The 25,742-nt window shown below is 50.7% G+C and overlaps 2 protein-coding genes across 4 annotated transcripts in view; one reads left to right on the top strand and one right to left on the bottom strand.

The window, feature by feature from the left end:
- Window positions 1-11,009: 11,009 nt before the first annotated feature.
- On the top strand, window positions 11,010-14,602 carry P2RX2 (purinergic receptor P2X 2). 3 transcript variants are annotated; one of them, XM_081253351.1, is made up of 12 exons: window positions 11,010-11,295; window positions 11,590-11,725; window positions 11,832-11,903; window positions 12,014-12,089; window positions 12,171-12,267; window positions 12,436-12,516; window positions 12,643-12,781; window positions 13,157-13,287; window positions 13,528-13,618; window positions 13,741-13,806; window positions 13,902-13,979; window positions 14,172-14,602. In XM_081253351.1, the coding sequence occupies exons 1-12, from the start codon at window positions 11,120-11,122 to the stop codon at window positions 14,274-14,276; spliced, it is 1,248 nt and encodes a 415-aa protein (XP_081109477.1). In that variant the 5' UTR covers window positions 11,010-11,119; the 3' UTR covers window positions 14,277-14,602. The 3 variants fall into 3 exon arrangements, with proteins under 3 accessions (XP_081109477.1, XP_081109476.1, XP_081109478.1); XM_081253350.1 differs by having other exon boundaries at window positions 13,902-14,602; XM_081253352.1 differs by lacking the exons at window positions 11,832-11,903; window positions 12,014-12,089 and having other exon boundaries at window positions 11,010-11,227; window positions 13,902-14,602.
- A 1,493-nt stretch (window positions 14,603-16,095) lies between these two features.
- The window catches only part of POLE (DNA polymerase epsilon, catalytic subunit), a 54,780-nt gene continuing 45,133 nt past the window's right edge, over window positions 16,096-25,742 (bottom strand). The window contains exons 43-49 of the mRNA XM_081252369.1: window positions 25,201-25,384; window positions 24,049-24,180; window positions 23,742-23,935; window positions 19,221-19,421; window positions 18,749-18,874; window positions 17,996-18,085; window positions 16,096-17,872 (exon numbers count right to left, since the gene is read on the bottom strand). Of these exons, the coding sequence (XP_081108495.1) occupies window positions 17,726-17,872; window positions 17,996-18,085; window positions 18,749-18,874; window positions 19,221-19,421; window positions 23,742-23,935; window positions 24,049-24,180; window positions 25,201-25,384 (1,074 nt within the window). The 3' untranslated portion in view covers window positions 16,096-17,725. The remainder of the gene's footprint in view (window positions 17,873-17,995; window positions 18,086-18,748; window positions 18,875-19,220; window positions 19,422-23,741; window positions 23,936-24,048; window positions 24,181-25,200; window positions 25,385-25,742) is intronic.

Here is a 25,742-nt window from a genome sequence, read left to right as displayed (position 1 = left end):
CGCAGGTCGGCAGATGTGAGCCGGCCGTTCTGGGTTCTGGGGCCTCACCTGGCACCGCTGCCCACACTTCCCAGGCCCCGGCCCCGCCCCCGCCCAGGCTCCCCCCAGGAGCGGACACAAACCCCCCAGGAGTGGACATGAACCCCCCAGGAGTGGACATGAACCTCCCCAGGAGCGGACACGAACCCCCAGGAGCGGACAGGACCCTCAGGAGTGGACACGAACCTCCCCAGGAGCGGACACGAACCCCCAGGAGCGGACAGGACCCTCAGGAGTGGACACGAACCTCCCCAGGAGTGGACAGGAACCCCCAGGAGCGGACACGAACCCCTCAGGAGCGGACACGAACCCCCCGGGAGCGGACATGAACCCCCCCGGGAGTGGACACGAACCCCCCGGGAGTGGACACGACCCTCAGGAGCAGACACGAACCCCCCGGGAGCGGACACGAACCCCCGGGAGCGGACACGACCCTCAGGAGTGGACACGAACCCCTCAGGAGCGGACACGAACCTCCCCAGGAGCGGACACGAACCCCCCCGGAGCGGACACAAACCCCCCGGGAGCGGACACGAACCCCCCGGGAGCGGACACGACCGTCAGGAGTGGACACGAACCCCTCAGGAGCGGACACGAACCTCCCCAGGAGCGGACACGACCCTCAGGAGTGGACACGACCCTCAGGAGTGGACACGAACCCCTCAGGAGCGGACACCAACCTCCCCAGGAGCGGACACGAACCCCCCGGGAGCGGACACGACCCTCAGGAGCGGACACGAACCTCCCCAGGAGCGGACACGAACCACCCAGGAGCGGACACGAACCACCCAGGAGCGGACACGAACCCCAGGAGCGGACACGAACCCCCCAGGAGTGGACACGAACCTCCCCAGGAGTGGACACGAACCACCCAGGAGCAGACACGGCCCCCAGGAGTGGACACGACCCCCCCAGGAGTGGACACGAACCTCCCCAGGAGTGGGCACGACCCCCAGGAGCAGACACGACCCCCAGGAGTGGACATGAGCCTCCCCAGGAGCAGACATGAGCCTCCCCAGAAGCAGACATAAATCCTCCAAGAGCAGTCACGAACCCCCAGGAGTGGACACGGCCCCCCAGGGAGATGGCAGAGGGTGAGGAGGGGCAGCTGGTGACAGGATATGGTTTCTTACAGGGGTGATGTCTGCACAACTCTGTAAATACACTAAAACAATGAATTATACACTCTAAATGGGTGAATTGTATAGCATGTGAATTTTATCTCAATAAAGCTATTTAGAAAAGGAAATCTATTTGAACTTTCACTTATAACTTCATTGTTTTTACGTTGTTATTTATATGTTTTTAAAATTCTATCCTTGTCAGAGAGTAACATTTCCTTTTAACCAAAGAATTAGAATTCAATCGAATAACTTGCTTTTTTCACTTGTAAAATGCCTTTTTAAGTAAAAAAAGAAAAAAATCAGTCCTCCTAAAACTAATTTAACTTATTTTTTTAACCATTTTTTAAATTGAAGTATAGTTGATTTACAATGTTGTGTTTGTTTCTGGTGTACAGCAGTGATTCAATTTTATATATATATATATATGAACTTCCCTGGCAGTCCAGTGGTTAAGATTCCACGCTTCCACTGCAGGGCGCACGGGTTCAATCTGTGGTCGGGGAACTAAGATCCTACATGCTGTGCCCCGTGGCCAAAAAAATTATATATATGTATATATTCTTTTTTAGATTATTTTCCATTATAGATTATTACAAGATATTGAATATAGCTCCCTGTGCTATACAGTAGGACCTTGTTGTTTACCTGTTTTATATATAGTAGTATGTATCTGTTAATCCCAAACTCCTAACTTTTCCCTCCCCCACTTTCCCCTTTAGTAACCGTAAGTTTGTTCTCTATGTCTGTGAGTCTATTTCTGTTTTGTAAATAAGTTCATTTGTATCATTTTTTTAGATTCCACATATAAGTGATATCACATGATATTTATCTTTCTCTCTCTGACTTACTTCACTTAGTATGATAATCTCTAGGTCCATCCATGTTGCTGCAAATTATTTTATTCTTTTTTATGGCTGAGTAATATTTCATTGTATATATGTACCACATCTTCTTTATCCATTCATCTGTTGATGGACACTTAGGTTGCTTCCATGTCTTGGCTATTGTAAATAGTGCTGCAATGAACATAATCTTTTCGAATTATGGTGTACTCTGGATACATGCCCAGGAGTGGGATTGCTGTATCATATGGTAGCTCTATTTTTAGTTTTTTAAGGAACCTCCATAGTGTCCTCCATAGTGGTTGTACCAATTTACATTCCCACCAACAGTGTAGGAGGGTTCTCTTTTCTCCACACCTTCTCCAGCATTTATTGTTTGTAGACATTTTGATGATGGCCATTCTGGCTGGTGTGAGGTGATATCCCACTGCAGTTTTGATTTGCGTTTCTCTAATAATTAGTGATGTTGAACATCTTTTCATGTGCCTGTTGGCCATCTGTATGTCTTCTTTGGAGAAATGTCTATTTATGTCTTCTGCCCATTTTTTGATTGGGTTATTTGTTTTGATATTGAGCTGTATGAGATGTTTGTATATTTTGGAGATTAATCCCTTTTCAACTGCATCATTTGCAAATATTTTCTCCCATTCTGCAGGTTGTCTTTTCATTTTGTTTATGGTTTCCTTTGCTGTTCAAAAGCTTTTAAGTTTAATTAGGTCCCATTTGTTTATTTTTGTTTTTATTTCCATTACTCTAGGAGATGGACCCAAAAAGATCTTGCTGTGATTTATGTCAAAGAGTGACCTGCCTATGTCTTCCTCTAGGAGTTTTATAATATCTGGTCTTACATCTAAGTCTTTAATCCATTTTGAGTTTATTTTTGTGTATGGTGTTAGAGAATGTTCTAATTTCATTCTTTTACGTGTAGCTGTCCAGTTTTCCCAGCACCACTATTGAAGAGAATGTCTTTTCTCTATTGTATATTTTTGCCTCCTTTATCATAGATTAATTGGCCATAAGTGTGTGGGTTTATTTCTGGGCTCTCTATTCTGTTCTGTTGATCTATGTGTCTGTTTTTGTGCCAGTACCATACTGTTTTGATTACTGTAGCTTTGTAGTATAGCCTAAAGTCAGGAAGCCTGATTTCTCCAGCTCTGTTCTTCTTTCTCTAGATTGCTTTGGCTATTTGGGGTCTTTTGTGTTTCCATACAAACTTTAAAATTTTTTGTTCTAGTTCTGTGAAAAATGCCATTGGTGATTTGATAGAGATTGCATTGAATCTATAGATTGCCTTGGGTAGTATAGTCATTTTAACAATATTGACTCTTCCAATCCAAGAACATGGTATATCTTTCTATCTGTTTGTGTCATCTTTTTGATTTCTTTCATCAGCATCTTATAGTTTTTAGAGCACAGGTCTGTGTCTCCTTAGATAGGTTTATTCCTAAGTATTTTATTCTCTTTGATGCAATGGTAAATTGGATTGTTTCCTTAATTTCCCTTTCTGATATTTCATTGTTCGTCTATAGAAATGCAACAGATTTGTGTGTATTAATTTTTTATCCTGCAACTTTACCGAATTCATTGACGAGCTCTAGTAGTTTTCTAGTAACATCTTTAGGATTTTCTATGTATAGTGTCATGTCATCTGCAGTGACAGTTTTACTTCTTTTCCAGTTTGGAACCCTTTTATTTCTTTTTCTTCTCTTACTGCTATGTCTTGGACTTCCAAAACTGCATTGAATAAAACTGGTGAGAGTGGTCATCCTTGTCTTGTTCCTGATCTTAGAGGAAGTGCTTTCAACTTTTCACCATTGATGTTAGCTATGGGCTTGTCATATATGGCTTTTATTATGTTGAAGTATGTTCCCTCTGTGCCCACTTTCTGAAGAGTTTTTGTCATAAATGGATGTTGAATTTTATGATATTTATAGAGATTTCCACCTGAAAGCAGCAGAATACACGTTCTTCTCAAGAGCACCTGCAACATTCTCCAGCATAGATCACATGCTGGGCCACAAAGCAAGCCTTGACAAATTTAAGAAAATTGAAATCATGCCAAGCATCTTTTCCGACCACAATGCTATGTGGCTAGAAATCAACTACAAGATAAAAAATTGTAAAAAACACAAACATGTGTCCAGGCTAAACAATATGCTACTAAACAAGCAATGGCTCACTGAAGAAATCAAAGAGGAAATCAAAAAATACCTAGACAAATGAAAATGAAAACACAATGATCCACAACCTATGGGATGCAGCAAAGGCAGTTCTAAGAGAGAAGTTTACAGCAATACAAGCTTACCTCAGGAAATAAGAAAAATCTCAAATAAACAACCTAACCTTACATCTAAAGCAACTAGAGAAAGAAGAAACAAAACCCAAAGTTATTAGAAGGAAAGAAATCATAAAGATCAGAGCAGAAATAAATGAAATAGAGACTAAAAAAGAAATAGAAAAGATCAATGAAACGAAAAGTTGGTTCTTTGAAAAGATAAAACTGATAAATCTTTCAAATAGAGATTATCATACTAAGTGAAGTAAGTCAGAAAGAGAAAGACAAATACCATGTGATATCACTTATTTGTGGAATCTAAAATACGACACAAATGAACTTATCTGTGAAACAAAAAACAGACTCACGGACATAGAGAACAGACTGGTGGTTGCCAAGGGGGAGGAGGGGGTGGGGGAGGGATGGAGTGGAAGATTGGGGTCAGCAGATGTAAGCTTTTATATATAGAATGAATAAACAACAAGGTCCTACTGTATAGCACAGGGAACTTTATTCAATATCCTATGATAAACCATAATGGAAAAGAATATTATATAAAATATATATACCTAGATGAATTAAATTCTTTATGTAATAAAAAAAGAAACAATAATACTTTGGATGTATTAGGTTAAATAAAACATATCAAAATGAAAAAAAAAATGATAGAACTTTAGCCAAACTCATCAAGAAAAAAAGGGAGAGGGTCCAAATCAATAAAATCAGAGATGAAAAAGGAGAAATTACAACCAAACCACAGAAATACAAAGGATCATAAGAGCAACTATATACCAATAAAATGGACAACCTGGAAGAAATGGACAAATTCTTAGAAAGGTACAATCTTTCAAGACTGTACCAGGAAGAAATGGAAAATATAAACAGACCAATTACCAGTACTGAAAATGAATCAGTATTTTTGGCCACGCCACGTGGCTTGCAGGATCTTGGTTCCCTGACCAGGGATTGAACCTGGGCCCATGGCAGTGAAAGCATGGAGTCCCAACCACTGGACCACCAGGGAATTCCCTGAGTCAGTAATTTAAAAACTCCCAAGGAACAAATATCCAGGACCAGATGGCTTCACAGGTGAATTGTACCAAACATTTAGAGAAGAGTTAACATCTATCCTTCTGAAACTATTCCAAAAAAAATTGCAGAGGAAGGAAAAGTTTCAAACTCATTCTATGAGGCCACCATCACCCTGATACCAAAATCAGATGAAAATATCACAAAAAAAGCAAATTACAGGCCAGTATCACTGATGAACACAGATACAAAAATCCTCAACAAAATACTAGCAAACTGACTCCAGTAACACATTAAAAGGATCATACACCATGATCAAGTGGGATTTATCCCGGGGATGCAAGGGTTTTTCAATATCAGCAAATCAGTCAGTGTGATATACCACATAATCATACTGAGGAATAGAAACCATATGATCATCTCAATAGATGCAGAAAAGCTTTTGATAAAATTCTTTAACTTATTTAAATATGTTAATGCAAATTGTAGATTTTAACTGACACCTTAACTGTCACCACTGACTCTGTGGTTGGGGCTACGCTTGTTTTCTCCCAGCCTGAAGTTTGCATTAGGACTTTTCACTTTTAATTTTCCTTCCAGGACGCTTCGAGACAACTCACCTAAACCTCACAATGAGCGTTTGGGGTCCAGACACAGGCTTCGCACTGACTTTGAGAGGCTGCTAATGGGAGAGTTCTAACGGGGTGGGTGCACATGGCAAAGCCACCTTCCTGGGGGCACCCTGCAGCTGTCCTGTCGTCCTCAGCATGATCATAACGACACAGCAGAAAACTCTTCTCAGACAGTGAAAGAAATCACTAAATTCTTGGACAAACGAGATTTTATAACATACCTTTTCTTCTGAGAAAAGATAAGGAAAAAACACTACACGTTTTCAGAAGAGAGAACCCCTGCCACAGCTGGCCGGGCAGGGCTTTGCCCAGGGGGAGGAGGGTGACCTGCAGGGGAGAAATCTCCCTGTTGGTGTGGGTTTCTCTCTATCCCTGGAACGCCGGTATTTTGCCCTCACATTTTAGGTATGAACCTTTTAAAAAAATCCTCTTGCCTGGGGCCCACCAAGTCCATTTATCACTTCTCCCCAGTTTCTCTTCTTTCTTGAACCATGTGACAGCCTCTCGGAGCTGCTCACACCTCTCCTCCCTCACGACCTTCTGTTCGTGGGGTCAGTGTGCCAGATGTTGAACGCTGCAGTTGTTGGGGTCAGGCTACTGGTGGGCCACACAGCGATGAGCCCCTGGCCAGTGGAGAGCCCTGTACTGTGTGCTCCTGTAACCCGTGCTGGGCAGACTGGCCAGCCACTCCCCTTCAAGGCACAGGGAGAAACCGCCTCTGCTGACAGCAGCATCCGTGGGCCCAGGAGCAGGGCAACACCCTAGGGACGGGTCTCTGCTGCCCCCAGGTCGCAGGCAACAAGGGAGCAGGGGCCCATCCCACCGTAGCACCCTGGAGGACCCAGGACTCTGTCGCCCTTACTCCCCATCTTCCCCCCCTACCCCCCCTCCAGGGCCTGGCAACCATTAATCTGCTTTCCAGCTCTATGGATTTGCCTGCTCTGCACAGTCCATATAAATGGATTCATACAACAGGTGGTCTCCATGGGACTTACTTCTTTCAATGAGCAAAATTTTTTCGAGCTTCACTCACACTGTAACGTAGAAGTTCCTTCATTTGTTTCATTGCAGAATCATTCTGTTGAATGGATATACCACATACTATTTATCAGTTGATAGACATTTGGGCTCTTTCCAATTTTAGCCATTATGGATAATGCTGCCATGAACACTTACGTACAAGTTTCCGTGGGGACACGTTTTCGTGTCCTCTGGGTGTTCCACCTAGAAGTGGATTGTTGGGTCCTGTGATAACTCTAGGTTTAACCTTTTGAGAGACTGCCAGACAAGTTTTCCAAAGCGGCTGCACCACTGTTCATTCCCACTGGATATAAAAAGTATCTGATTTTTCCACATCCTCACCAACACTTGTTATTATCTTCTTTTCAATTACAGTCATCCTGGTGGGTGTGAAGTGGTCTCTCACTGTGGTTTTGATTTGCATTTCCCTACTACTGGATGCCGTTGAGTATAATTTCATATACTAACTGGCCATTTGTGTATCTTCTGTGGAAAATGTCCTATTCAGATCCTTTGCTCCTTTTTCAAACTGGTTATTTATCATTTTATTATTGAGTTGTAAGAGCTTTTAAGGTACAAGTCCCTTATCATATATATGATTTGAAAGTATTTTCTCCCATTCTATGGGTTGTCTTTTTACTTTCTTGATGGTGTCCTTTGAAGCACAACAATTTTTTAATTTTGGTGAAGCTCAATTTATTTATTTATTTTCTCTATTTGCTTATGCTTATCATTTGTAAGAATCCATTGCCAAACCTAAGTCCACAAATATTTACACCTATGTTTTCTTCTAAGAGTGTTATGGTTTTAGCTTTTACATTTAGGTCTTTAATCTTGAATTAATTTTCGTATATGGCGTGAGGTAGGGGTCCAAGTTAATGCTTTTGCATATGGATATACAGTTGTCCCAGCACCATTTGTTGGAAGACTACTCTTTCCCCAATGAATTCTTTTGGTATCATTGTCAAAATCAATTTATTTTATTCTGGTTTACATATTTATATTTTCTTTCTTTGTTTTCAAGTCAGTTCCATAAATCTACATTTCTATCCTTATGCCAGTAAGTACAAGTGAATTGTTGGGTCCTATGGTAACTGTTCTGATTACTGTAGCTTTGTAGTAAGGTCTGAATTTGGGAAGTGTGAGTCCTCCAACTTCACTCTGCTTTTTCAAGATTGTTTTGGCTACTCTGGATCCCTTGCATTTTTATATGAATTTTAGGATCAGCTTATTCATTTCTGCAAATAAGCCACCTGGGATTTTAATAGAGATTGTGCTAAAGTTGTAGATAAATTCAGGAAGAATTGCTATTTTAACATCATTAAGCCTTTCATTCCATGAACATGGACTGTCTTCCAACTTACTTAGATCTTCTTTAATTAAAAAAAAAAGTTGTATAGGTTTCAGATAAGGTGGGCACTAGTCCTGTTAAATTTATTCCTAAGTATTTTATTCTTTTGAATACTATTGTAATGGAACTGTTTTCTTTTTATTTGTGGCTGTCAGGTCTTAGTCACAGTGAGGGGGGCTTAGTTGCCCCGAGGCATGTGGGATCTTAGTTCCCCAACCAGGGATCGAACCCACATCCCTTGCATTGGAATGCAGATTCTTAACCACTGGACCACCAGGGAAGTTCCTGGAACTGTTTTCTTAATTTTCAGATTGTTCATTGCAAGTGTTGTAAATATAACTGATTTTTTTTTAATCTTTTTTTTTTTTTTTGCTGTACGCGGGCCTCTCACTGTTGTGGCCTCTCCCGCTGCGGAGCACAGGCTCCGGACGCGCAGGCTCAGCAGCCATGGCTCACGGGCTCAGCCGCTCCGCGGCATGTGGGATCCTCCCGGACCGGGGCACGAACCCGTGTCCCCTGCATCGAGAGGCGGACCCTCAATCACTGCGCCACCAGGGAAGCCCTATAACTGATTTTTATATATTTGTTTGTTTGTTTGTTTTTGGCCACACCGCGTGGCTTGCAGGATCTTAGCTCCCCGACCAAGGATTGAACTCAACCCCCCTGCAGTAGAAGTGCAGAGTCCTAACCACTGGACCCTCAGGGAATTCCCTATATATTTTTTACTGAACCAAACTTGGGTCTTCTCACCTGCAAGCAGTAAAGCCAACCCACTGGTTCCGGGTTGTGATGCAGGAAAGTGCAGCATTTATTGCAGGTACCAAGCAAGGAGTCCAGGGAACTAGTGCTCAAAAGACGTGAACTCTCCGAAGGCTTTCAGGGAAAGGTTTTTAAAGACAGGGTGAAGGACGGGGTTGTGTGGTGTGTGATCAGCTCGTGGACATTCTTCTGATTGGTTGGTGGTAAGGTAATTGGGAATTAACATCATCAACCTTCAGGTTCCAGCCAGTCTGGGGTCTGCATGCGTGTAGGCAGCATACAGTTAACTTCTTCCACCTGGTGGGGGTTTCAGTATCTGCAAAACAGCTCAGGGACACGGCTCAGCATACTATCGACAGCCCTTGAGGAAGAACTAAAGGCCGTTGACTTTGTTTAATGGCTAAAATATTGTTATTTTGTCTTGTTTGACTGTTTTCTTTCTGCATTTTCTCACTTCTCTGATTAAATTTGTCCTTTGGAACCGGGGGAGGGCCTAGCAGGCTAGAGCTTTTCTACAGACAACAGGCAGGCAGAGGACAGGGGAGGGTCTGTCCTGGGAAGGCCCCACAGGGTCCTACTCGGTTACATATTGACCTTGCATCTTGCAACCTTGCTAAACTTGCTTATTCTAATAGGTTTTAGTGGATTCCTTAGGATTTTCTATTTCTATTTTAATTTTGTCCCCATTTTCTTGCTATTTGCCCTGGCTGGAACCACCAGGACAATGTTGAATAGAGGCGACAAGGGAGGACAACCCCTTCTTATTCCTGATCTTAGGTAGAAGCATTCATTCTTTTCACCATTAAGAATGATATCAGGGGCCTCCCTGGTGGCGCAGTGGTTGGGAGTCCGCCTGCCGATGCAGGGGACACGGGTTCGTGCCCCGGTCCGGGAGGATCCCATATGCCGCGGAGCGGCTGGGCCCATGAGCCATGGCTGCTGAGCCTGCGCATCCGGAGCCTGTGCTCCGCAACGGGAGAGGCCACAACAGTGAGAGGCCCGCTTACCGCAAAAAAAAAAAAATTAAAAAAAAATAAATAAATAAAAGCGAAGAATGATATCAGGGGGCTTCCCTGGTGGTGCAGTGGTTGAGAGTCCCCCTGCCGATGCAGGGGACACGCGTTCGTGCCCCGGTCTGGGAAGATCCCACATGCCGCGGAGCGGCTGGGCCCGTGAGCCACGGCCGCTGAGCCTGTGCGTCCTGAGCCTGTCCTCCGCAGTGGGAGAGGCCACAACAGTGAGAGGCTGGCGTACCACAAAAAAAAAAAAAAAAAAAAAGAATTATATCAGGGCTTCCCTGGTGGCGCAGTGGTTGAGAGTCCGCCTGCCGATGCAGGGGACACGGGTTTGTGCCCCGGTCCGGGAGGATCCCGCATGCCGCGAAGCGGCTAGGCCCGTGAGCCATGGCCGCTGAGCCTGCGCGTCCGGAGCGTGTGCTCCGCAGCGGGAGAGGCCACAACAGTGAGAAGCCCTCATACCGCAAAAAAAAAAAATAAATAAAAAAATGATATCAGCTGTGGGTGTTTTGTAGATACTTTTTTATCAGGTTGAGAAATTTCCTTTCTAGTCCTAGTTTGTTAAGTGTTGTTATCATGAAGAAATGTTTTGGATTTTGAATATATATATGTGTATATATATATGTATATAATGTATACATATATATATTTTAAAGGAATTGCTCTTCGGGTTTAGTGCGCGCTGCGCATCAGACACTGGCGGAGACGCAGAGGAGGCGGGCGGTGCTCTGCCGCGTCTTCCCCCCGCGTCTTAAGTGTCCTCCCGAGGGACGCGAGGGCCTGCACCGTCTTCACGCCCTCCCTGAGCGGGCTGGGGGCGACGGCTGCAGCGACCCCCGACTCTGCCCACTCGGGGCCCCACCTAGCGACACCTGCCAGGTGCGCTGCGTGTCTCCGCCCGGCGCCCCCGCGGCTCGGGGACCGACCTGGGGCGGGGCGAGGCGGGACAGGGCGGGGAGCGCGAGGCCACGCCCGGGAGGCGGCCACGCCGGCGCCCCCCAGCCCGCTTCCCAGTCCCAGCAGCTCGGGGCCATGGCGGCGGCCGAGTCCAAACCCCCCGCGGGGACGGCCGCGTGCCGACGCCTGGCCCGGGGCTGCTGGTCCGCGTTCTGGGACTACGAGACGCCCAAGGTGATCGTGGTGAAGAACCGGCGCCTGGGCATCGTGTACCGCGCGGTGCAGCTGCTCATTCTGCTCTACTTCGTGTGGTGGGTGCGCACGGGGGAGACCCGGCGGCAGGGGGTGTCCAGCGGGGTCCGGAGGGCAGGGGAGGGCGCCGCCGGGACGTCCCAGGTTGGAGGGGCCGCTCTGGGCAGGGGGTGAGGAGAATGCCGGTGGCGGCCGCCAGGCTGGCCCCTCGGGCGCCGCAGAGCCTACCCGGCCGGCCCCCGAGAGGCGGTGACGCAGCCTCTGTCCCGCCGGAGTCAAGCTCACTCGGCAGGGGAGGGGTCCCGGGCCTGTCCCGGGGTCGCCTCCAGAGCCGGCCTTGCCCGTCCGCACAGGTACGTGTTCATCGTGCAGAAGAGCTACCAGGACAGGGAGACGGGCCCCGAGAGCTCCGTCATCACCAAGGTCAAGGGCATCACCTCGTCCGAGCACAAAGTGTGGGACGTGGAGGAGTACGTGAAACCCCCCGAGGTGCGCCACTCGGGCCCCGCCCCGGCCCCCAAGCACCCCGAGGGTGGGACCGAGCGGTGGCCGAGCTGCCCGGCGCCGGCCGACCGTCCCTTCTTTCTGAGCCCAGGGGGGCAGCGTGTTCAGCATCATCACCAGGATCGAGGTCACCCCCTTCCAGACCCTCGGAACCTGTGCCGAGGTGAGGCCGGGTAGAGAGCAGAGCTGGGGCGGGAGGGAGGGGCCCTGCCTGGTCCGCTGCGCCTGGGGGCAAAGGGTGTTGGGCCCCTGACCAAGCAGCCTCCTCCCTAGAGTATGAGGGTCAACAACGCCACCTGCGATTCGGACGAGGACTGCGTGGCTGGGCAGCTGGACATGCTGGGAAACGGTCAGTGTGTGCCAACTGGGGGCGGGGGCGGGCTGCGCCCCTGAGCGCGCATCTGCCACCTGAGCGCGCGTCTGCCCACAGGCCTGCGGACCGGGCGCTGCGTGCCTTATTACCACGGGTCCTCCAAGACCTGCGAGGTGTCCGGCTGGTGCCCGGTGGAAGACGGGGCCTCAGTCAGGTGTGCACGCCCGCTGTCCCTACCCACCTGGGGCCAAGCTCCTTTGCTCCTTTCTCCTCCCCGAGTCGGGGTGTGTGGGGGGAGAAGGAAGGGAGGGACAGCGCAGAGGAGGAGCCTGGGGGACGGGGGGAAGGGGAGACTAAACACACCTGGTCTGTGCCTCCTCAGCCAGTTTCTCGGTAAGATGGCCCCGAATTTCACCATCCTCATCAAGAACAGCATCCACTACCCCAAATTCCAGTTCTCCAAGTAAGAGCCGTTAGTGTGTGGTGACAAGAGTTGGGCTGGAGTGGGAGTTGCCTCTTGGAATGTGTTGTTTGGGGGTGCATGGCTTCTGCTCCCTCCCCATCTGATGCCACTAGGCCTTGTCTTTAGGGGCAACATCGAGAACCGGAAGGATGGCTACCTGAAACACTGCACATTCCATGAGGTCTCTGACCTCTACTGCCCCATTTTCAAGCTGGGCTACATCGTGGAGCAGGCAGGGGAAAACTTCACGCAGCTGGCACACACGGTGAGGGCACCAGGGAGAGTGGGTGGGACAGCTGTCCGGGTGCTGGCTCCCACCTGCATACAAAGGGTCTCATTACAGCCGAGTCTGTCTGCAGTCTTGGCCAGCCCTGGCCCTGCTCGGGCAGAGGAAAGAGAAACACGATCGGCTGACCCATCTGGGTGTGCATGGCATCTGCTAAATTATTGACTCCTGGCATCCCCTCGTGCCTCGGAAGCAGGGCACTCAACTAGCCCCCTTCCCCAGCTCTCTGCCCTGAGCTGCCCTGGGTGCCTCACAGTATGCATCCCACACATAGCCTCAGCAGGACCCTGGGGCTGTTGAAGGTCCTCTCTGTGAGCCCACCCTGACCCCACGTCTGTGCCCACTTCTGGACAGGGTGGTGTAATTGGGGTCATTATCAACTGGGACTGTGACCTGGACCTGTCGGCGTCAAAGTGCAACCCCAAATACTCCTTCCGGAGGCTCGACCCCAAGCATGTCCCAGCCTCATCTGGCTACAACTTCAGGTACCTTGACCTTGGGACACTGGGTCCTCGTCTGCCCTAGCCGTGGAGGTCCAGGAGTCAACAGGGCAGGTGCCCAAAGGTTCAGGGGCGCCAGTGGTCGGCGGAGTCTTGGAGCTGCCCCATTTGGGCAACAGGTGCACCCCACCCCCGTCATGCTCCTCAGGGTCAGGTGGCCAGGGCTCCTGCACCCGGGTCATTCCCTCCCAGGTTCTGATGCGCTTCCGGGTCATTCTGCCCTAGGTTCGCCAAGTATTACAAAGTAAATGGTAGCACCACCCGCACACTCATCAAAGCCTACGGGATCCGAATTGACGTCATCGTGCACGGACAGGTAAACCAGCCCACCTTGCCTACCTGGGGTTTGGGCTGGCCCAGCCTCAATCTCTCCTACCACACCCCACGCCTCCCTTGAGCCCCACTCCCGACCATCTCAGGCAGCCTCTTTGCCTCCAGGCAGGGAAGTTCAGCCTGATTCCCACCATCATTAACCTGGCCACAGCGCTGACCTCCATCGGGGTGGTAAGGGATGCGCACTAGTGTCACGGGGTGGGGGCGGGGAGGGGGGGCGGAGGGGCGGGTGCCAGGCTCTTACGCATTGGTCTTGCTGGTCTCAGGGCTCCTTCCTGTGCGACTGGATCTTGCTAACGTTCATGAACAAAAACAAGGTCTACAGCCATAAGAAATTTGACAAGGTGTGTACTCCAGGGCCTTCCTCAGGCAGCTGGCCTGTGACCCTGGCCCTTGTTTTGGGCCAGGGCCCTCCCCCACCCTATCCCTGCTCCGCAGACCCAGGCCAGGCTGGCCCACCGCAGGGTGAGGGGCAGAGCCAGGCCTGGGCTGCCCCACCCCCATGGCCTTGCCCCACCTCTGCCCCGTCTGAGCAGATGGTGGATGCTCCCAAGCGGGGTGCAGGACCAGGGCTTGGCGCCTCTGAGCCTTCCCAACAGGACTGCGCTCTCACAGACGCCCGAGGTCTGGCCCAGCTCTGAGCCCACTCCCACCTTCTGTCGTGCTGCACTGAAGACCTGGGCCTGTTGGGGGCCCCTGAAGTCTGTGGCCCCAGGAGCGCCCCGCTCCCCAGGGCAGCATGGCTGGGACCTTGGACCTGGGCCCTGCCCACACACCTCAACACTGCGTCTCAGCAAAACCAGCAGCCAAAGGGCCCCGTGCAACCAGGCAGTGGGATGACACGAAGGGGACGGCACCTGCTCCCGGCCTGCCCATCTCGTCCCCCAACTGCCCAGGGGCCTGTAGGTGGCAAGTCCCCACCTCCACCTTCTCCCTAGCTGTTCTCCTCCCAGGCTCTTTGCTCCTCCCCCCCCCCCCCCGACCCTTCGCTCACCTCATAGCCAGGAAATCACACATCCAGAATCCAATAAAGCTGTGACCAGAACCTCCTGGCCTCGTCTTTGGGGAGAAGCATGTTCAGGCTCTTAAACATGCAATGGCAGGTCTTTGCGAACGGCGTCTCTTTTGGTGTGCTTAGCCCTCCATATTGCCCCTCTAGCCAGCCTGGGTGCAGTGTGTGTGGACGCGTCTGCTGCCCCCACGTCCAGCCAGGCTACAGTCATGTCTGACCTGGGGGCCAGTGGAGGTGGGGGACACACAGGCTGAGAGCGCACGAGGACCCCTAGACTCATCCCAGCATGTCCTTCAGGCAGTGCATTTACCAGCTTCCTGCAGGGCTCATCCCAGGCCCCAAACCTCAAAATACAGGAAAAGGCTCATCCTAGACCCCAAACCTCTCAAGGAGGAAGAAAGCCAGGAGGGAGGCAATGAGAGTTGTACCCAAGGAAACCGAAAGCTTAGGCTGACGCCAAAATGCCTGCCCAGGCCCTGCGGCTCTATTTCAAATGGGGATTGGGGTGGAGGAAGGAATTCAGTGCTGGGGAACAGGGGTGGACAGGGCAGGACAAGGTTGGAGGAGTGTGGGAAGCCGGCACTAGCTGTATCAAGCCTACGGGTAATCTGGTTACGGCCTTGGATGCTACAGTGGTCATTCCACTTAGCAGCTCTGCTTGGCCAGGCCCTGACCTGGTTGGACGGTGGTTTCCCCAGCAACGGCTATGATGGTGCACAGACCTGAGGAGGCATAGTCCCTCCCACAGATCCTTTCACCTGTGACCCCATCACTCCCAAAGTCAGAGCTGGCCTCCCCACCTGCCAACGAGGCCAGCACCACTCACTGGAGCCACAAACCCTTGAGAAGCCCCCACCCAGCACCGCTGCCGATTCTCCTATGCTCGTCAGCTCCCTGGGTCACTCAAATGCCGGTGACATCCAGAGTGTCTGACTCATAGACATCCAGCTCTAGTTTTCGAGAAACCAGCTTTTCCAGTTGGAGCTGGGCTGCAGCTCAAGAACCAGGGCCAGGGGCTCAGGTTTCCCATCCCCAAGCATGAGAGTGACCCTGGGACCTCCACCGCCCCAGATGCCCCCAGCCCTTAAGCTGCCCTCCGCGGGTGCCCCGGGCCCCGCTGCAGGGAGCACAGTGGCGGGGTGGGGGGTGGTGGGTGGTGAGGCATGCAGCCCCACCTCCTCGCTCCTCTGTGCTCCCCTGGGACTTCTCCGGCTCTGCTTCCAGGAAGCGCCGTTAGCCCTCCTCCTCCCCAACTCGGCCCTAATTTGATTTGATCTCCATCTGGGGGCTGACAGGCTCCATCCCCTTCCAAGGCGAGTCAGGTTTCTTGCAGTCACTGGGCCTGGATGCGCCTGGTGGGCAGTACCCAGGGGCCAACAAACCCAGACAGACAGACGTCACTTAGTCTTCTTTCCTTCCTTCCAGAGACCCAGGTGCAGTGCACAAACATACAGTGAAAATTGTAGGAAATGTCAAAGTGTAAAATTAAAACGAAAATCCAAAGTGTAAACTGAGATAACGAGGACAAATTTAAACCAGGCTCCAGAGCCAACAGCGGGGCCCCCACTGCCCAGGGGCCCCCACTGCCCACCTGTTTGGGGTTCCCGAGTTTATGATTCACTTTTTTTTTTTTTTTGCGGTACGCGGGCCTCTCACTGTTGTGGCCTCTCCCGTGGCGGAGCACAGGCTCCGGACACACAGGCTCAGCGGCCATGGCTCACGGGCCCAGCCGCTCCGCGGAATGTGGGATCCTCCTGGACCGGGGCATGAATCTGTGTCCCCTGCATCGGCAGGCGGACTCTCAACCACTGCGCCACCAGGGAAGCCCCTATGATTCACTTTTAACATGCTTCTGTCCTCGCCAATTTGGCTGGTTTTCTTTTGCTTCCAGTTGCATTTAGTTAGAAATGAGGTGCACAGAGTTGATCTTATGTTCTGGGGCTGCTGCTGGCAGAACGGAGCGAGAACTCATGCTCAGCAAAGGGTTCCCCAGCCTGACACGTTCTCCTCTTTCAGCCCCACCCGGGAGGAGAAAACAGCACGGCCCACATCTCTGTGCAGCAACAGGGCCCTGAACAAGCTGGTGGTGAGTGTCGCATTTCAAAGGGGGCACAGCCCAAGGACCCTCTCTGCCTTGGGGTCACAGACCTTATACTGATCCCCGAGGCTGAGAAGCAACAGAACTGCCTCGATCCCGATAAAATCGCTGTTGCCCTTTCCTCCATCCTCTCCCAACCACTCCTCAGACCTGAAGGAAAGAACCCAGTCTTGCATGTGAAGAAATACTTTTCTAGAATCCAGGTGCTAACATATGATGTCGAAGTCCGCGATAATGGTGCGCCTCCTCCCTCCCCGGGGCCCCCAGGCCTCCTGCTGCAGTGGTCCCCTCACAGCACAGGCAGATTCAGAGCGAGAGGTGCCAGGCCCCGCTGCGGCTGAGACCGTCCCCCTTCCTCAGCCTTCCCACCCCCAGCCCAGTCTCGCTGCTGCCCACGAGGTGACTACGCCATGATACGGACACTCCGGCAAAGGCTGCTCTGACCGGGAATCTCCACAGACAGAGGGGCCAAAGCCCCAGAACTCAGTGTGTGAGAGACGCCCAGGTCACCACAGGTTCAGCCCGGGTCCCTGGGATGCGGCCCGCATGCCGCTGGCGTGGACTGTAGGACAGCACCTCTCCCGGAAGCAAGGGACTAGAGAGCCAGGGCTGCAGACTCCCACTCAGGTGCCCCTCGCCCTGCGTCTGGCTTCCAGCCACCCTCGGGCTCGGCTCAAACAGAAGACCTCCGAGGGCACCTCAGGGCAGCAGAGGAGTGGACAGGAAGGGCCGGGGCTGCAGGGAGGGCCGTGCAGCAGCAGAGGGGTGTTCATCCAGCGAGAAAGCAGCCCTGGGACCCCTCGCTGGAGACGCTTCTTGGGCCTAGAGAGGGCTGCCCTGACTGAGGCTGGGGGCCCCAGGGAACCTGGAGGTGGAGCCACGTCTTGCTCTGGCTGGTTCACGCTTCTGGGCTGCATGACCTGCTCCCTGAAAGCTCCCTGAGGATCGTCTTCCTGGATGCCCGTCTTGGATGTGGGTAGTCAGAGCAGAGAATGGGGATGCTGCCCACCTTGATAATGGCCCAGCTGGGGGTTCTGCTGCAGCAGCCACTCCAGGGTCTCCATGAGGTACGACATGCCATAGTGCTGGGCAATGTTCCGGAAGGTTCTGATCTGCTCCATGAAGACCTACAGGAATGACCAGTCACAGTGAGAACTAGTCCCAGAGGAGGCACAGGGATGCAAGGCCGAGACCCAGAAAGGGCCAATGGCCGAGGGGCAGCAGGGCTGGCTGTCCACGGAAGGCCCCACCTTGGTGTGGATGGTGAGGGAGAAGGCCCCGGCACAGCTACAGTACATGGCCATGTTGGTCTCCTTCACACCCCGGCACTTCAGGCAGATCTGCAATGAGAAGCAGCCCCAGTCAGGAGCCTCCCGGGCCCAGGCCAGGGCTGGTCAGTCGCTTGGCACCTGACAGGCTTCCCTCCCGCATGGCCTTCCCCTCAATTCTGAATAAAATCGGAGACGTGATAATGGGCTTTATCCAAACATCCCAACTGTTTCCCAACACCCTCCCTGTGGACACCCTACCCCTGAGGCTCCCCCATCCATCACGCCAGCACCAGTTGTTCCCTGCCTGGACCCCAACACCGTGCCCGGGGCTTTGCTGACACGTCCCTCTTGGTGAGAGCACTCCTCCATCTAGTGCTGAAGCTCCCCTCTTTTGCTCACACGCTGCCTGTTGGCTCTCTTTACTCTTACCATCTCTTAGTTGTCCTGTTTACTGTCTATCTCCCTCCACTAGAATAAAAAAGGTCCATGAAGCCAGCACTTGGCCCCTGTAGGTGCCCAACAGATGCTGTAGGAATGAATGAGTCACCTGGGCTCATGGACAAGGCCTGACCCAAGAGGTGGTTACCTTGGAGGACCAGGTAACGACGTTGAGACCTGTGTACACCTCTAGTTTCCCGTGGGTGCGAACTGCTTATCAACAAATCCTCCATCAACTGGAGGGGCGGTCGGGCTGGGTGCAAAAAAGCCCCAGCACCAGGCCCCGCTGCTCACCAGGTCCTGCAGGGTGAAGGCCATCAGTTTCTTCTGCAGGGCTTCCACCAGGGCCATCTCGATGACTGACGAGTCGTAGGCTACCTGACAGTTGGAGCACAGCCACTGAGGCAGCATAGACCCATCCTAGGCAGAGAAGGAAAGGGACCAGGTCACCTTCCTCAGCCCCAGTATTGAGAAAGGATGGAAAGAGAAGAGCTCGTGGTGAGAACTGTGGTACTGCGTGCTCACAGCTCCAGGGCACACTCACACCACCACTGTCATCACTTACCTGTTTACCAGGACAAGGTTCTGGCATATGGCAGCTGAGTGGCTTGAAATTCACATCAAAGCTAGCTGGGGGCCCAGTAGGTGTAACCCAGTAAAGGTGGAGACTGGGGTCACTTGAGAGGGGGTACTGCAGGACCCCCTGATCCACTGATGCCTGGATATTCTGACTTTACCAGCAAGGGGCCTGACGGAGCTGGCCCACCTGAGAGAAGGAGGGGTCTTTGCACAGGTCCAGGTCCCGGCAGAAGTTACAGCTGTGGCAGATGACCTCAGGGAGCACGTAGGAGCGGCAGGGGTCTCGGAACTGGGCCTCCTCTGAGAACTCGCCGACATCTACCAGGCGAAGCAGGTCTCGGTTTAGCTTGTTCACCTGGTTTGTGATGTTCGTGTCCAGAGACAGGACCTTCAGAGAACAGAGCCCGCATCAGGGACAGCTCCCGGGGCCTCCCTGCTGCTGTTTGGACCAGAAAACCCCGCAGCCAACTCTCTAAGCTACTGTTTCTCAGCATCATCTCAACTCTTCCTGCCTTCTGTACATCAGTGATTCCCTGACTCGGGGCCATAAGAGTGGAGTGGAGGCCCTGCCCCCAGGCCTTGTGGTCTCTGCCAGCTCCGGGGAACTCTGGGACACACCCAAGTGTGCTCTATGTGTTCACCTTACTGGCTCCTTCTTCCTCAATGACAGGCAGTCCTAAGTCTACCAGAGCTCTACAGTCTCACTGCAAAGGGGCTGACTTCAACCCTCCACGGTGGAGGGGCTCTCAGGCCAGCCGAGAAGCGCCTGTGCAGCACACGTGTGTGTCAGTGGCCATGGTGCTGGCACTGGAAGTCACTCCTGCAGAGCCACAGGAGACTCGTTAAGCCCCCATCTGTAAACAAGAGGAGACAGTGCTGGCATGTTTCACTGGCCTCTCCCAGCCCTCCAACTCCTGTCCTAGCACAATGCCAAGAGCACAGAACCAAACACCACTTAGAAGACTTCTCTGGGAGGAGCGTTTATGGTCGATCTGAAACAAAGTGGGTGGATTTGCAAGCACATTTATAATGAAGATCGACAGCCTACTGGGCAGTATTGTTTAAAATATATACATTATACACGTCTTTTACATAGGGAGAACACTGGATGTAATTAAGAGACAGAAAAAAATGAAAGTGAATTTACCAAAACATTAAGGAAGAAGTAATGCTGATTCTACACAGTATCTTGCAGAAAACACAAGAGGGAGAACACTCCTAACTCATCTTGTGAGGCCAGTATCACTCTGATACCAACACCAGACAAAGACAGTACAAGACAACTACAGTAAAAAACTGTCACACACACAGACTCAAATATCCTCAACAAAATACTGGCAAATTGAACCCACTGGTATCACGACCAAGTGGGATTTACCCCCAGGAATGCAAGGCTGGATCAACATTTGAAAATCAGTGTAATTCACCGTATCGAGACTAATGAATAAAAACCAATACGATCATCTCAACTGACACAGAAAAAGCCCTTAACAAAATTCAATATCCATTCATGATTAAAACTCTCAGGATGGGACTTCCCTGGTGGTGCAGTGGTTAAGACTCCATATGCCTCTGATGCAGGGGGCACAGGTTCGATCCCTGGTCAGGGAACTAGATCCCACATGCTGCAACTAAAGATCCCGCACGCAGCAATGAAGATCTGGCGTGCTGCAACTAAGACTCGGCGCAGCCAAATTAAAAAAAAGAAAAAAAAAAAAATCAGTGCCATTACAATAGCACCCAAACCATAAAAATCTGAGGTGCAAATATGTGCACTATTTTTATGCTGAAAGCTCCAAAAACACTGATGAAAGAAGTCAAAGACAACTTAAATAAATGGAAAGATATAGTAGTTCATGGATTGGAAGCCTCAACATTAAGATATCAATTCTCCCTAAATTAATCCAGAGACTCCAAACAACTCCAATCAACAATCCAAGAGGATTTTTTTTTTGGTAGAAATTGATATGCTGATTTGAAATTTATAAGGAAAGGCAAAGGAACTAAAATAGTCAAAATAATTTTGAATAAAGTTAAAGCCTTCACACTACCTGATTTCAAGACTTATTGATAAAGTTACAGAAATTTAGACAGTGTGGTATTGGAGAACAGATAGATATTAAGATTGATGGAGACCCAGAAACAGACCCACACACATATATACGGCCAGTTAAGTTTTGAAAAAAAGCACAAACATATTTAAATGGAGAAAGGCTAATTTTTTCAACAAATAATGCTGGAATAACTGGATGTTTATGCAGAATATGAACCTCAATTTATAACATGCACATTGCACAAAAATTAAATCAAAATGAATCACAGACTAAATATAAAACCTAAAACTATAAAACTTCTGGAAGAAAACATAAGAGAAAAACTTTGTGACCTTGGTTAAAGCAAAGATTTCTCAGATATGACACCAAAAGCTCAACCCTTAAAAAGTGACAAATTAGATAAAAGTTAAGATCCTCTGCTCACTGAAAAATGGAATTTTGAAAAGGCAAGCCAAATTCTGGGAGGAAATATTTGGAAATCACAGATCTGATAAAGGACTTATATACGGAATATATGAAGAACTTTCAAAACTTAACAATAAGAAAAACAACCCTGATTCACTTTGCTGTACACCTGAAACTAACACAGTATTGTAAATCAACTATACTCCAATAAAAATTATTTTAAAAAGAAACAATTTTTAATAATGGGCAAAAGATCTGGACATTTCACCAAAAACACATGGAGAGCAAACAAGCACATGAATAAAATCTCCACATCATTAGCATTAGGGAAATGCAAGTTAAAACCATAATGATATACCACTACACACCTATCTGGACAGATAAAATCTTGAAAATCAACACCACCAAGTTCTAGCGGGTTGTGGAGCAGCTGGACTGTAGCTATACACCGCTGATGAGGATGCAAAACGGGGCCACTTTAGAATCAAGCACGACATGACCCAGCCAGTCCCCTACTAGGTTTCTACCAAGAGAAATGAAACTTATGTTCACCCAAAACCTTCTCTATGAGAATGTTTACAGCAGCTTTACTAACAGTCACCAAAAACGTGAAAACAACCTGAATGTCCTTCAACCGGGGAACTGCGGTTCTCCCACACAACAAGGGAGCAAGACTCAGCAATGGAAAGGAACGAAGCACTGAGACAAGCAATGACATGGAGGAGCCCCAGGTGCATTTTGCTGACTGAAGGAAGTCAGACCTAAAAGGCTACATAACCAACCATTCCACTCGTGTGACATTCTGGAAGAGGTCACAACGCAGGGACAGAAGACAGATTGGCGGTTCCAGGGTTGCAGGTGAGAGGAGTTGAGCCCAAGGGGAAGCACGGGGGAGCTCTCTGGGGTGGTGACCGTTTTGTACCTGGCTGCTTGCTGATGGCCAGCCCTATCCATCTGTGAAAGCTTGAACGACTGCACTGCACGGAGAGTGACTTTTACTGCATGCAACTTTCAAAAAGTAAATAAACATAGGGACAGACAGATCAGAGCGTGCCAGGGGTGGGGGACTCTGGTTCTGTATCCTGAAGGCGTGATTGGGTACCTCACGGAATGCACACTAAAATGGTGAATTTTCCTGTATGTAAATTATACTTGTTCTTTTTTTTTTTTTTTTTTTGCGGTACGCGGGCGTCTCACTGCTGTGGCCTCTCCCGTTGCGGAGCACAGGCTCCGGACGCGCCGGCTCAGCAGCCATGGCTCACGGGCCTAGCTGCTCCGCAGCATGTGGGATCTTCCCGGACCGGGGCACGAACCCGTGTCCCCTGCATCGGCAGGCGGACTCTCAACCACTGCGCCACCAGGGAAGCCCTATACTTGTTCTTTTAACTATGTATTTATTTCTTTACTTGGCCGCGCCAGGTCTTAGTTGCGGCACGTGGGATCATTGTTGCTGCATATGGGATCTTCAGTTGTGGCACGTGGGATCTAGTTCCCTGACCAGGTACTGAATCCGGGCCCCATGCACTGGGAGGGCAGAGTCTTAGCCACTGGACCACCAGGGAACTCCCTGTAAATTATACTTTAATAAAAATAAAACTTAAAAATTCTGAAGTCTACCAAGGAATTAAAATGGTACACGAAACCATTTCTTCACCACGATCAGAAGTCATTTGATCACTGTGAAACTCCGATTTGCTGGGAGGTAACTTAACGGACAGTAAAATGCTCCATAAAGGATGACACCGGCTGGGTCCTCATCTGGTAATATCATGCCATCGTTTGATGCAGCCTGCCTTTCCCAGAAAGGCATTTAGCATCCGAGCAAGCTCTCCTCTTAGGTTCCACAGCAGCCCAGACGTTTTGGGAGCCCTGTCCAGTTCCCAGTCTGGCCCACCAGCCCCACGTGATCCATGAGCACCTGCCGTTCCACTACTCACCTTTCACCAGCAACGCCAGGTCGTCCCTCCCCAGGGTCTCTGCATCCCCTCTGCCCCTGGCCAGACCCTCTTAGCCCCAGGGGTCTCATTCTCAGCCCCAGGCCCCATCAGAGGGCCTTCCTCACCTGCCCCGCCCCTGAGCCCACCTCTCAGCACCTGTGCTCTCTGAGCTCACCTGTCCCTCACTGACTTATGCCCCCTCAGCGGAGTGAGGACAGGGGTCTTTCCCACAGCGGCTGCATGGAGTGGGTGCAGTGGGTGTTTCTGGAAGAAAGGAGTGACCTGCACACACGTCAGTGGGAGTGTCCTCACCTTGCACACATATTTGATGAACTCCAGAGCGGGGTTATTGAGCAGCAGGTGAGAACCGGGGAGGACAGGAAACATTTCTGAGAGCTCAGTCGAGTTCCGAGAGCCTGTGACTTTCTTCTGGATCTTCTGTGTGATGGTGAAGAAGTTCTGAGTGAGTTCGTTCGCCACGTAATCTTGTGAGAAGGTGATCATTCCTGGGAAGAGAAGCGACACGATGCCTGCTCCCTATTTTGCACGGCGATAGGACAGCGAGGGAAGGAGCCCTGAGGAGCACACAGCGGTGGCCCCCCGTGGCAAGGGCGCTCACCGGGAAGGGCTCCGGCCTCGCCCTGGGCCTCCTGGGAGAGCTGGCTGGCCCCCCTCCTCCTCACTGGGGTGCTGCCCGGGGCGCTGCGCCTCAGGTCCTCCTTCATGCTGTGGTACACGGCCACGATGTACGCTGCAGAGAGAGGGCGGGCTCAGGCACGGGCCCCGGGAGGCGGCATTGCCACCAACACCCCGGAACCCGGGGGCGCCCTGCGGCTCGTCACGCTGCCAGCCACACTGGCTGAAATGTCATTAGTAACAATGATTCTATCTGCTGCACTAAGACGAGCCCAAGTCAATCAGAGAAATGGGGACAAGCAGGGCACCCGCTGATGCCCAAGCTCAGGCAACACGCGCCAACCGTCACACTGGACGGCGAGACAGAGGGCTCGCCTCGACCCCCAGGCACAGCACACTTCTCTCCAAAGGCTCCACCAGGCCCACACATTCCAGAAGAGAACTTAAGAAAGCAAAGGGCTCAAAGACAAGTCAACAAAATATAAATATAAAATATAAAATAACCACAACGGAACTACCTCTGTCACTATGTACGCGGGTGCAGCTATATCTACATCTATGCGTCTGCTGACGATTTAATTTATGATTTAATTTATGATGCTCTTCATCAACTGTTCTAATGACTACCTCTGAATTATAACGGGTGTTTAATCTACACACTTCATTTACACATCAAGCTAAATAACTTGATTTGTAACACTAAACCTTTTTTTTCTTTTTTAAAAATTTTTGGTGGAGTATAGTTGATTTAAAATGTTGTGTTACTAACACTAAACCTTTAGACCCAGATGAAATATAGGACTTTCTCACACCATAAGTTGAGCCTCAAGGACCAGCCAGTGGGGCAGTCGATTCAGGAAGTGTCTAAACTTTTCTACTTGGGGTTTACCTTGATCACTACATGTGCACGCGCACAAACCTCGGGGGCAGGGCCACGAAGCCTTCGTGACGCCCCGGGGAGGACAGCCTTCCTCACGGTGAGGTTCTGCGAGGGGTCGAGGGCCTCCTCTCCGCCTCTCACAGTGCTGTGCAGCCAGGGCACCCCTCAGGGCCCCCGACTCTGGGTGTGCTCCCACCAGGGCCACGTTATTCCCACTGCGTGGCTCAGACGCTATGGCGAGTGTGGACGACTCACCTGAAACGATCATGAGGAAGTAGCTCTGGCAGGAGGCTGCCTGCGGCAGGAACTGCAGGATGTTCCAGTTGTTTTCCAGCAGGTCCTCGACATCCAGCTCCTGTGCACCTCCCTCCTCCTCTCCCTCCTCAGGTTCCTCCTCAGGCTCCTCCCCCTCTGCTCTGCCCTCTTCGAGGGAGTCTTGCTGGGACACAGAGACAACCCCAGTCACATCTGCGCACAGCGTGTTCGCCCCCTGAGCCCAGGTGAGATTCCTGCAGGACGGCTTTAAGAATAAGGTCATTTATGGAACGTGCCTGGTGCACAGAAGCACTCAGTACACAGCTGACTGCTACTCTCGTTTGCTCTTTCAGAGGATTCACTTTAAACTTATTCAACTCCCACCTCCCAGGAAGGGAAGAATGTTCAACAGCTGAACTCTGACGGCCGCCCTCCTTCAGAGCAGCAGCCACCACTGCCTTCCCTTGATTCGTCTACATGGCCTGCGCCTCCTTCTCTCCCATCGTGGTCTCAGTGGCCCTCCCAACCCCAGCACCAAGGGC

The sequence above is a fragment of the Mesoplodon bidens genome (assembly GCF_964165515.1).
Source record: "Mesoplodon bidens genome assembly, chromosome: 13".
NCBI lineage: Eukaryota > Metazoa > Chordata > Mammalia > Artiodactyla > Ziphiidae > Mesoplodon > Mesoplodon bidens.
This window is presented reverse-complemented; position numbering and strand designations above follow the sequence as displayed.